We start from the raw sequence: 12388 nt of genomic DNA, 5'->3' as shown, positions 1-12388 counted from the left end.
AACCCTCCCTTCAAACGCCTGGTCCCGTCTGCGTTTTTTCGGACACTCCTCTAGAACGGTCAGTTTCCACCCACAAACGGCCTCTTCCTGTCGGTCACCTTGCAATTGCCCGTGCGATCGCTTTTCTCGCACCATCCCGGCGCTGTGGACCGACGCGCTTGCGCATTGTGGTGCATGCGCAGTTCAGACCCGATCGCCTGCTGTGTGAAAACAGCAGCTATCTGGTCTGAATTAGGCCCCTATAAGCCTGATTTCAAATGTTTTGTTTTATTTCGTCTTGCGCCTTCAAAAGTGTCGCTGATTGCAAGTGGTTCCCTCGCCACATCAGGTGCGCACTCTGTGTGTACTATGGCTCTGATGTGACAGCCTGGCTGCCCCCTGACCACTGCTGGTTTCCGCACACTGTGTGTTGCAGGTCCTCTGCCAGTGAGCGGGTTTGAGCGCTGTATTAGTACATGTTTGATAGGTCGGCAGAGTAAAGGGAAAGGCAGCTTCTGGTTTCCTTCTCACATTTGCTGAACATGCGCTTTTTCCCTTTGTGTCAATGTTTATAGGTCAACTGTGTTTACGAGACGACTGTCCTTCCACTGGATGATAAGGCATTCCAAAAGTCTGTCACCCCTATTGTGCAAGAGTATTTTGAACACGGAGACACCAACGAAGTCGCGGTATGTTTTTCCACGTATTACTTGTCGTAGTGATTGGCTCTTTGTTTGTTTTTGTTTGAAGACATACTAATTTATTATACTGACATTGCCATGCATATAAAAGTCACCCTGAACAAGACCAGAGGGTGAGAATCCACCCCAAACTGTCATACTTAGGGCATTAGCCATTGTCTCACGCAGAGACTGCTGCGTCTTTTGCCGCAGCCTCGTCTGTGTCTCTATGCTGATGCCGCAGCCTCCGTGTAGAGACTCGGAGACTCCGTCGCACGCAGATACACAAGTGTCATAAAACAAATTAATCAGCACAGTCTCCTCGTGTCCCAGTCACATTGCTTTGTGACTAAGATGCATTTTCATCAAAATAGATGCCAGACGCTAGCAGAGTCCAGGTTCTGGCATGCATAGAGGGTCTGTGTGGTGCGACTGCCGCAGGGACGTATAAGGACACATCCGTATGGCTGGTGCAGTTTCTCCGTCTGAACATGGCGCACTGTGTGAGCGGCTGTGCATCTTTAGACGCAGCAACACGCCAACATTTGCCTAGTTTCCCCCTGTCACCTCCCAACACTATAATCCACACTGCTGTCCAAATTCACTCTGTGTCTCAGTGTGGCAACAGACGCATGCGCGGTAAGTTAAACCTCGGCCAACTGCGCTCATTGGCGTAGAGTGCAACTCTGAATCGTGTTCTTGAAGTGCAGTATATATCTTCCCGGTACTTTCACGCTCTGCGGTGGGTGGGGCATAGCGCAGTGTCCTTATAGAGCAAGAGACAGGAGCGCAACCCAGATGTTTACTATGATCAGTTAATGATTGGTTGCTGCAGAACACGGATCTGTTTGCTCGCCTCGTTTCCTTGCGCTCTGAATTCATAAATTGCCTGCACCTCGGAGTATAAGACAGGACGTGCATCATGGGCTGTGAAAGCAGAAATTGTTGCCTTTCATAAGCTGTAGCAGCCAGGGAACTAGAACTGTGCTCCGCAGACACTACCAGTAATAATACAAGGTGCTACAGCCTGGGATTCTTCACAGCAAGGACCTCGATGTACTATATGGCCCTCATTCCGAGTTGTTCGCTCGTTCTTTTTCATCGCATCGCAGTGAAAATCCGCTTAGTACGCATGCGCAATGTTCGCACTGCGACTGTGCCAAGTAACTTTACTATGAAGAAAGTATTTTTACTCACGGCTTTTTCTTCGCTCCGGCGATCGTAATGTGATTGACAGGAAATGGGTGTTACTGGGCGGAAACACGGCGTTTCTGGGGCGTGTGGCTGAAAACGCTACCGTTTCCGGAAAAAACGCAGGAGTGGCCGGAGAAACGGTGGGAGTGCCTGGGCGAACGCTGGGTGTGTTTGTGACGTCAACCAGGAACGACAAGCACTGAACTGATCGCACAGGCAGAGTAAGTCTGGAGCTACTCTGAAACTGCTAAGTAGTTAGTAATCGCAATATTGCTAATACATCGGTCGCAATTTTAAGAAGCTAAGATTCACTCCCAGTAGGCGGCGGCTTAGCGTGTGTAACTCTGCTAAATTCGCCTTGCGACCGATCAACTCGGAATGAGGGCCAATATTCCTACCCCAGGTGTCCTCTAGGATAGGAACTAGCAGTTATAACGCCGGCGTGTTGGGGAGGGATGTGCCCTTTCTGCTAATAGAGATAACAATACTGTTACATAGGACAGAATAGGGGAGGGGGCTGTAGATAATAAACTTCAACCATAACTTTGACCATCAGGCCAATGAGACAAACCTTTACCAGACAGCAGAAAAACGTCTCCCTGGCTGTCCCAGATGAGCCGGGAGGACGACCAGTAAATAACACAGTAGCAGTCTCGCAATAATAGTGCATCATATTCTAGAGCAGTCTATTGTTTGTGTTCTGTAATAAAGTGATATTGTCACACGGTACCTGCGGTGCTGGGAAATGCAGCTCCCTTTTCATGCTGGGACTCGTAGCAACTGCGTTTTGCAGCATTACGTGTATAATCATTTGGATTAGTAATATGTTTCACGTTAATTGCTTAACAGTTAATTACAACTTTTATATTCTTGTTTTCAAAGCTCACTGTTAGGAGTTTGGTACTTGTACATTTGTTAGGCATTGTATTGTGCACAGGTGGTATATTCAAACGGACTGAAGTACTAAAGTCATCTGTGCCTGAACGTGGATATCCTTAAACCTTGGCCTGTTGGGTCATTAGGGATCCACTGGTGTAAAACATATCCTGGGGTGGAATGTCCTATTTGGGTATAAGGCATGTCCTTTGAGGGGGGGGGAGGGGGGGTACTATTTGGGTATAAAGGATGTCCTTTCTGAAGGGGGGGGGGGGTGTACTATCTGGGTATAAGGTATGTCCCTTTGGGGGGGGGGGGGGTCCTCTTTGAGTATAAGGTATGTCCTTTGGGGGGGAATGTACTCTTTGGGTATTAGGTATGTCCTTTGGGGGGGAATGTACTCTTTGGGTATTAGGTATGTCCTTTGGGGGGGAATGTACTCTTTGGGTATTAGGTATGTCCTTTGGAAGGGGGGGGATGTACTATTTGGGTATAAGGTATGTCCCTTTGGGGGGGGGGGGGGGGGGGAGTCCTCTTTGAGTATAAGGTATGTCCTTTGGGGGGGAATGTACTCTTTGGGTATAGGGTATGTCCTTTGTGGGGGGGGTGTACTATCTGGGTATAAGGCTTGTCCTTTGGGGGGGGGATGTACTGTCTGGGTATAAGGTATGTCCTTTGGGGGGGGGATGTACTATTTGGGTGTAAGGTATGTCCCTTCGTGGGGGGGGGGGGGGGGGAATGTCCTCTTTGAGTATAAGGTATGTCCTTTGGGGGGGATGTACTCTTTGGGTATTAGTACATCCCCCCTTCCAAAGGACATACCTATCTGGGTATAAGGCTTGTCCTTTGGGGGGGGGGGATGTACTGTCTGGGTATAAGGCATGTCCTTTGGGGGGGGGGATGTACTGTCAGGGTATAAGGCATGTCCTTTGTGTGGGGGGGGGTGTACTATCTGGGTATAAGGTATGTCCTTTAGGGGGGGTGTACTGTTTGGGTATAAGGCATGTCCTAGGGGGGGGGGGGGGTGTACTGTCTGGGTATAAGGCATGTCCTTTGTGTGGGGGGGGGGGTGTACTATCTGGGTATAAGGTATGTCCTTTAGGGGGGGGGGGGTGTACTGTCTGGGTATAAGGCATGTCCTTTGTGTGGGGGGGGTGTACTATCTGGGTATAAGGTATGTCCTTTGGGGGGGGGTGTACTGTCTGGGTGTAAGGCTTGTCCTTTGGGGGGGGTGTACTATCTGGGTATAAGGTATGTCCTTTGGGGGGGGATGTACTGTTTGGGTATGTTGGGGGGGGGGGGGGTGTACTATTTGGGTATAAGGCATGAGGGGGGTGTGGCCCGGGAATAGAAGGCCACAAGGCTCATTTAGTGGAAAGGAGCTGACGGTTGATTTGAACTCTGACTGGGCGTGTTCATTAGTCACCCCAGTTTTCCTTATAGTTATCCCCTGGATATGGTTGTTAAAATGTTTTCTCTATCGTCCTTGTGGATGCTGGGGTTCCTGAAAGGACCATGGGGAATAGCGGCTCCGCAGGAGACAGGGCACAAAAAGTAAAGCTTTCCGATCAGGTGGTGTGCACTGGCTCCTCCCCCTATGACCCTCCTCCAGACTCCAGTTAGATTTTTGTGCCCGGACGAGAAGGGTGCAATCTAGGTGGCTCTCCTAAAGAGCTGCTTAGAGAAAGTTTAGCTTAGGTTTTTTATTTTACAGTGAGTCCTGCTGGCAACAGGATCACTGCAACGAGGGACTTAGGGGAGAAGGAGTGAACTCACCTGCGTGCAGGATGGATTGGCTTCTTGGCTACTGGACATCAGCTCCAGAGGGACGATCACAGGTACAGCCTGGATGGTCACCGGAGCCGCGCCGCCGGCCCCCTTGCAGATGCTGAAGTAAGAAGAGGTCCAGAATCGGCGGCTGAAGACTCCTGCAGTCTTCTAAAGGTAGCGCACAGCACTGCAGCTGTGCGCCATTTTCCTCTCAGCACACTTCACACGGCAGTCACTGAGGGTGCAGGGCGCTGGGAGGGGGGCGCCCTGGGAGGCAAATGAAAACCTTTTTTGGCGAAAAATACCTCACATATAGCCCCCAGAGGCTATATGGAGATATTTAACCCCTGCCAAGATTCACTAAATAGCGGGAGACGAGCCCGCCGAAAAAGGGGCGGGGCCTATCTCCTCAGCACACAGCGCCATTTTCTCTCACAGAAAGCCTGGAGAGAAGGCTCCCAGGCTCTCCCCTGCACTGCACTACAGAAACAGGGTTAAAACAGAGAGGGGGGGCACTGATTTTGGCGATATTGAGATATATATAAAGATGCTAAAAGGGAAAACACTTATATAAGGTTGTCCCTATATAATTATAGCGTTTTGGTGTGTGCTGGCAAACTCTCCCTCTGTCTCCCCAAAGGGCTAGTGTGGGTCCTGTCCTCTGTCAGAGCATTCCCGGTGTGTGTGCTGTGTGTCGGTACGTGTGTGTCGACATGTATGAGGACGATGTTGGTGAGGAGGCGGAGAAATTGCCTGTAATGGTGATGTCACTCTCTAGGGAGTCGACACCGGAATGGATGGCTTATTTAGGGAATTACGTGAGAATGTCAACACGCTGCAAGGTCGGTTGACGACGTGAGACGGCCGACAAACTATTAGTACCGGTCCAGGCGTCTCAGAAACACCGTCAGGGGCGTTAAAAACGCCCATTTACCTCAGTCGGTCGACACAGACACAGACACGGACACTGAATCCAGTGTCGACGGTGAATAAACAAACGTATTTCTCATTAGGGCCACACGTTAAGGGCAATGAAGGAGGTGTTGCATATTTCTGATACTACAAGTACCACAAAAAAGGGTATTATGTGGGAGTGAAAAAACTACCTGTAGTTTTTCCTGAATCAGATAAAATAAAATGAAGTGTGTGATGATGCGTGGGGTTACCCCGATAGCAAATATTGGCGTTATACCCTTTCCCGCCAGAAATTAGGGCGCGTTGGGAAACACCCCTTAGGGTGATAAGGCGCTCACACACTTATCAAGTGGCGTTACCGTCTCCAGATACGGCCGCCCTCAAGGAGCCAGCTGATAGGAAGCTGGAAAGATATCCTAAAAAGTATATACACACATACGGTGGTTATACTGCGACCAGCGATCGCCATCAGCCTGGAGATGCAGTGCTGGGTTGGCTTGGTCGGATTCCCTGACTGAAAATATTTTATTCATATAGAGCATTTAATAGGATGCATTCTATATATATGTACGTGAGATGCACAGAGGGATATTTGCTCTCTGGCATCAAGATAAGTACGTTGTCCATATCACCCAGAAGATGTCATGGACACGACAGTGGTCAGGTGATACAGATCCCATACGGCACATGGAAGTATTGCCGTATAAAGGGAAGGAGTTAGTTGGGGTCGGTCCATCGGACCTGGGGACCACGGCAACAGCTGGGAAATCCAACCTTTTTACCCCAAGTTACATCTCAGCTGAAAAAGACACCGTCTTTTCAGCCTCAATCCTTCCTTTCCCATGAGGGCATGCAGGCAAAAGGCCAGTCATATCTGCCCAGACATAGAGGTAAGGGAAGTAGACTGCAGCAGGCAGCCCCTTCCCAGGAAAAGAAGCCCTCCACCGCGTCTGCCAAGTCCTCAGCATGACGCTGGGGCCATGCAAGCGGACTCAAGGTGGGGGGGTAGTCTCAAGAGTCTCAGCGCGCAGTGGGATCACTCGCAGGTTGACCCCTAGATAGTACAAGTATTATCCCAGGGGTACAGGTTGGAGAGTCGAGACATCTTCTCCTCGCAGGTTTCTGAAGTCTGCTTTACCAACGGCTCCCTCCGACAGGGAGGCAGCATTGGAAACAATTCACAAGCTGTATATCCAGCAGGTGATAATCAAAGTACCCCTCCTACAACAAGGAAAAGGGTATTATTTTTCCACACTATATTGTGGTACTGAAGCCAGACGGCTTGGTGAGACATAGTCTAAACTGAAATCTTTGAACACTTACATAAAAGGTTCAAATCGAGATGGAGTCACTCAGAGCAGTGATAGCGAACCGAAAAAAAGGGGACTATATGGTGTCCCTGGACATCAAGGATTACCTCCAGTTTCAAATTTGCCCTTCTCAACAAGGGTACCTCTGGTTCGTGGTACAGAACTGTCAATATCAGTTTCAGACGATGCCGTTTGAATTATCCACGGCACCCCGGGCCTTTTACCAAGGTAATGGCCGAAAAGATGTTTCTTCAAAGAAAAAAGGCATCTAAATTATCCCTTACTTGGACGATATCCTGAAAAGGGCAAGTTCCAGAGAACAGTTGGAGGTCGGAAGAGCACTATCTAAAGTAGTTCTACGACAGCACGACTGGATTCTAAATATTCCAAGAATCGCAGCTGTTTTCCGACGATACGTCTGCTGTTCCTAGGAATGATTCTGGGCATAGTCCAGAAAAAGGTGTTCCTCCGGGAGGAAAAAGCCAAGGAGTTATTCGACCTAGTCAGAAACCTCCTAAAACCAGGCCAAGTATCAGTGCATCAATGCACAGGAGTCCTGGGAAAAATGGTGGCTTCTTACGAAGCGATTCCATTCGGCAGATCTCAGGGGATTTGTTGGACGAATGGTCCGGATCGCATTTTCAGATGCATCAGCGGATAATCCTGTCTCCAAGGACAAGGGTGTCTCTTCTGTGGGGGCTGCAGAGTGCTCATCTTTTAGAGGGCAGCACACTCAGCATTCAGGACTGTGTTCTGGGGACCACGGATACCAGCCTGAGAGGCTGGGGAGTAGTCACACAAGGAAAAAAAAATTTCCAAGGAAGTGTGGTCAAGTCTGGAGACTTCTCTCCACATGAATATACTGGAGCTAAGGGCAATTTACAATGCTCTGAGCCTAGGAAGACTCCTGCTTCAAAGTCAACCGGTGCTGATCCAGTAGGACATCATCATGGCGGTCGCCCACGTTATCAGACGGGGCGACACAAGAAGCAGGAGGGCAATGACAGCAAGGATTCTTCGCTGGGCGGAAAATCATGTGATAACACTGTCAGCAGTGTTCATTCCGGGAGTGGGCAACTGGGAAGATTTCCTCAGCATAAATGAATTCCACCCGGAAAAGTGGAAACTTAATCTGGAAGTTTCCACATGATTGTAAACCGTTGGGAAAGACCAAAGGTGGTTATGATGGCGTCCCACCTGAAGCGCCAGGTCAAGAGACACTCAGGCAATAGCTGGGACGCTCTGGTAACACCGTCGGTGTACCAGTCGGTGTATGTGTTCCATCCTCTGCTTTTCATACCCAATGTATTGAAAATGATAGGAAGGAGAGGAGTAAGAACTATACTCGTGGCTCCGGTTTGGCCAAGAAGGACTTGGTTCCCGGAACGTCAAGAGATACTAAGAAGGGTCTTGATTCGGCAAGAACCGTGTCTGTTCCGGGACTTACCGCAGCTGCGTTGACGCCAAGGCGGGTGAACGCCGGATCCTAAGGGAAAGAGGCATTCCGGAAGAGGTCATCCCTACCCTGGTCAGAGCCAGGAAGGAGGTGACCGCACAACATTATCACCACTTAGGTGAAAATATGTGCCAGGGTGTGAGTCCAGGAAGGCTCCACGGAAGAATTTCAACTAGGTTAATTTCTACATTTCCTGCAAACAGGAGTGTCTATGGGTCTCAAATTGGGTCCATTAAGGTTCAAATTTCGGCCTGTTGATTTTCTTCCAGAAAGAAATTGGCTTCAGTTCCTGAAGTCCAGAAGTTGTTAAGGGAGTACTGCATATACAGCCCCTTTGATGTCTCCAGTGGCACTGGGCGATCTCAACGTAGTTTTGGGATTCCTAAAAAATCACATTGGTTTAAACAACTCAAATCTGTGGATTTGATATATCTCACATGGAAAATGACCATGCTGTTGGTCCTGGCCTCGGCCAGGCGAGTGTCAGAATTGGCGGCTTTATCTCACAAAGCCATATCTGATTGTCCATTCGGACAGAGCAAAGCTGCGGACTCGTCCCCAGTTTCTCCTTAAGGTGGTGTCAGCGTTTCACCTGAACCAGCTTATTGTGGTACCTGCGGCTACTAGGGACTTGGAGGACTCCAAGTTGCTGGATGTTATCAGGGCCCTGAAAATATAGTTTCCAGGTTGGCTGGAGTCAGGAAATCTGACTTGCTGTTTATCCTGTATGCACCCAACAATGCTGGGTGCTTCTGCTTCTAAGCAGTCGATTGCTCGTGGGATTGGTAGCACAATTCAACTTGCACATTCTGTGGCAGGCCTGCCACAGTCTAAATCTGTTAAGGCCCATTCCACAAGGAAGGTGGGCTCATCTTGGGCGGCTGCCCGAGGGGTCTCGGCATTACAACTTTGCCGAGCAGCTACGTGGTCGGGGGAGAACACGTTTGTAAAATTCTACAAATTTGATACCCTGGCAAAAGAGGACCTGGAGTTCTCTCATTCGGTGCTGCAGAGTCATCCGCACTCTCCCGCCCGTTTGGGAGCTTTGGTATAATCCCCATGGTCCTTTCAGGAACCCCAGCATCCACAAGGACGATAGAGAAAATAAGAATTTACTTACCGATAATTCTATTTCTCGGAGTCCGTAGTGGATGCTGGGCGCCCATCCCAAGTGCGGATTATCTGCAATACTTGTACATAGTTATTGCTAACTAAATCGGGTTATTGTTGTTGTGAGCCATCTTTTCAGAGGCTCCGCTGTTATCATACTGTTAACTGGGTTCAGATCACAGGTTGTACAGTGTGATTGGTGTGGCTGGTATGAGTCTTACCCGGGATTCAAAATTCCTCCCTTATTGTGTACGCTCGTCCGGGCACAGTACCTAACTGGAGTCTGGAGGAGGGTCATAGGGGGAGGAGCCAGTGCACACCACCTGATCGGAAAGCTTTACTTTTTGTGCCCTGTCTCCTGCGGAGCCGCTATTCCCCATGGTCCTTTCAGGAACCCCAGCATCCACTACGGACTCCGAGAAATAGAATTATCGGTAAGTAAATTCTTATTTTTGATGGCAGTATGAAAAAGATGCATTTGGACGTTCATGTGACCTGATTCATGGACCAGAACCACTGGGGCCGGGCGTTGTGTTGGTCAATGTGGAATTTCACTGAGCAGCATTATGTTTCTGTACATACTTTGTTAGCTGGTAATTCATAGTTTGCAGTAATTACACTGTCATTTTGTATTGTGGGTCCTGAAAAAAAAGCATATCCTGTATACACTTGCCTACTCTTATTGTGCTTTAGCGAACACCTCAGTGCCACATTAAAGGCCCATACACACTAGACGAGGTCGCTGTATGAGCGACGTCGTCTAGTGTTTCCCCTGTCGGGACGGTCGCCCGTACACACTGAGCTCATATCGCTCAGTGACGTCACGCAGCCGCGGCCGTGCATGCAGATCCTGGACGACAGTCCAGAACGAGCTTGCATGCACTGCCTACAGCGACGATCGTTGCCGAACCGCGGGGCCGCGCAGCATTGGTCGCTGGCTGCATACACACTGGCCGACCAAAATGAGCGACGACACTCGGGAAGGGGGAAAATGAGCGACGTCTCTCAGGAAGGGGGAAAATGAGTGCTGCCGCGTATTTTATCGGCCAGTGTGTATAGGCCTTAAGAATAGGACGGATGCTTTCTTCTGACCTAATCCCACCATTGCATTTTTAAAACCCCAATGCGGTGTTTATTATTCTAGAATGCATCATGACTTATTTCCCATGCAATAACGTGTAGCGAGTACAGTAGTCTATGGTGAGAAAAGCGTAATGCATCAACGCACCGTAAAAATCCGTTCCAAATGCTCCTCCAGCGTGTGCAGGGTAGGGAGAGGGAACAGCTCCTGCTGGGGGAGCCCTGCATTCCAGAGAACACTACTTAACCTTTGTACTATATACAGTACACAATGTCCTTCTGCCAACTGCTATTCCTCACATACTTGGTGACACCCAGCACAAACTAGATGATGTAGTCAGTCCTATAGAAGGGAATCTCACAGGCTGTACAAATTGGCTGATCTGATTACAAAGCAAATATTTGAGGATCACAGGTGTTTCGGGTTTTTTTTTCTCGCTCGTTTTTTTTTTTTTTAACCCTGTATTGAACAGAGTAAACTGATATTTAAATAGACTGAAAAGCTCTTTGGGGTGAAGATTTTCCATTGTGTTCTCAATATTCATGTCTAGCTGTCTTCCTGTGCTGCAAATATTTCCACGATAACCCACGTGTTAGTGATACTTCTTAAAGCAATCTTCATGTAAATCCATATATGGCATGTAGTTGCCATCTCGACTGTCAAGAATACCGACACTGCTCAATATAGAGCTAATGTATTTTGAGGGCATTGGCTAAGCTGATTTTACTAGTGTACTACTTTCCTAGGACTTCTCTTATATAGAGAGAATATCTTGGCGATTAATGGACATTGTCCTGTAATGTCGCCTAGATATCACTATAAGAACTCGTTTTCCCTGACACGCAAGAAACCCTGTCATAAAGTAGTGTTATGACCGGGACTCTGTCTTCCATAGAGAACGACTGCTGCTAATCGTTCTTCAGAAAGTGCCTGACACACATTGAGTCGGATTCAATTCCCTGTCCTCCCTCCCGCCCCCTATCACGCCCGCCCGTAGTATTCTATTGTTGCTGCGGACAGGCGCGATAAGTGCATTTCAGCTCGCTACCCCCGGAGGTAGCAAGCTGAAATGCATGTGAAGAGACCCGTTTGGGCGCCCAAACGGGTCTCTTCACGATCGCGCCCTTTACTTTAGTCGGATTTAGGCGCTTTACGCTCTTAAACCAGACTGGAATGAGCACGATAGTGGGGCACATTTGAATATCGCTCCTCTATCTACCGTCACTTTAGACGGGAGATAGCGGGTGCAATATCATATGAATCCGGCCCTTTGTCTTCTCTCTCTGTTTTATATAACCCTAGAAAGCTCTGTAGGAGGACGATCCTATCCGTATAATGACAGTGGTTGATGGTGACCAGTTCTGGCTGTGACGGTAATGAAATGGCTTTTTCCAACCCCGCAATAAGGCTGATTGCTGATTGGTTAGCAGGGTAGAGGATTCGCCTCCCTGTTTTCTAGTATTGGTATTATAATGGCTATGAAGCTACAATTCGAATCTACCTTTTATTTCTCTGACGTCCTAGTGGATGCTGGGTACTCCGTAAGGACCATGGGGAATAGACGGGCTCCGCAGGAGACTGGGCACTCTTTAAAGAAAGATTAGGTACTACATCTGGTGTGCACTGGCTCCTCCCTCTATGCCCCTCCTCCAGACCTCAGTTAGAATCTGTGCCCGGCCAGAGCTGGATGCACTCTAGGGGCTCTCCTGAGCTTCCTAGAAAGAAAGTATTTGTTAGGTTTTTTATTTTCAGTGAGATCTGCTGGCAACAGACTCACTGCTACGTGGGACTGAGGGGAGAGAAGCGAACCTACCTGCTTGCAGCTAGCTTGGGCTTCTTAGGCTACTGGACACCATTCGCTCCAGAGGGATCGAACACAGGCCCAGTCCTCGGTCGTCCAGTCCCGGAGCCGCGCCGCCGTCCCCCTTGCAGAGCCAGAAGAACCGAAGAGAAGTTGAAAATCGGCGGCTGAAGACTCCGGTCTTCATTAAGGTAGCGCACACTCACTTTAGTGTAA

General features: G+C 48.9%; 1 protein-coding gene across 2 annotated transcripts in view; it reads left to right on the top strand.

Moving 5' to 3' along the window:
• PDCD4 (programmed cell death 4) overlaps positions 1–12388 on the top strand; it is a 129587-nt gene that overhangs the window by 72981 nt on the left and 44218 nt on the right. For both annotated transcript variants that reach the window (XM_063962632.1, XM_063962631.1), the window contains exon 5: positions 555–668. In XM_063962632.1, the coding sequence (XP_063818702.1) occupies positions 555–668 (114 nt within the window). The remainder of the gene's footprint in view (positions 1–554; positions 669–12388) is intronic.

This window comes from Pseudophryne corroboree, chromosome 3 (assembly GCF_028390025.1).
Source record: "Pseudophryne corroboree isolate aPseCor3 chromosome 3, aPseCor3.hap2, whole genome shotgun sequence".
Taxonomy (NCBI): domain Eukaryota; kingdom Metazoa; phylum Chordata; class Amphibia; order Anura; family Myobatrachidae; genus Pseudophryne; species Pseudophryne corroboree.
The sequence above is the reverse complement of the archived record's forward strand: the minus strand, read 5'-3'. Positions and strand labels throughout refer to the sequence as shown.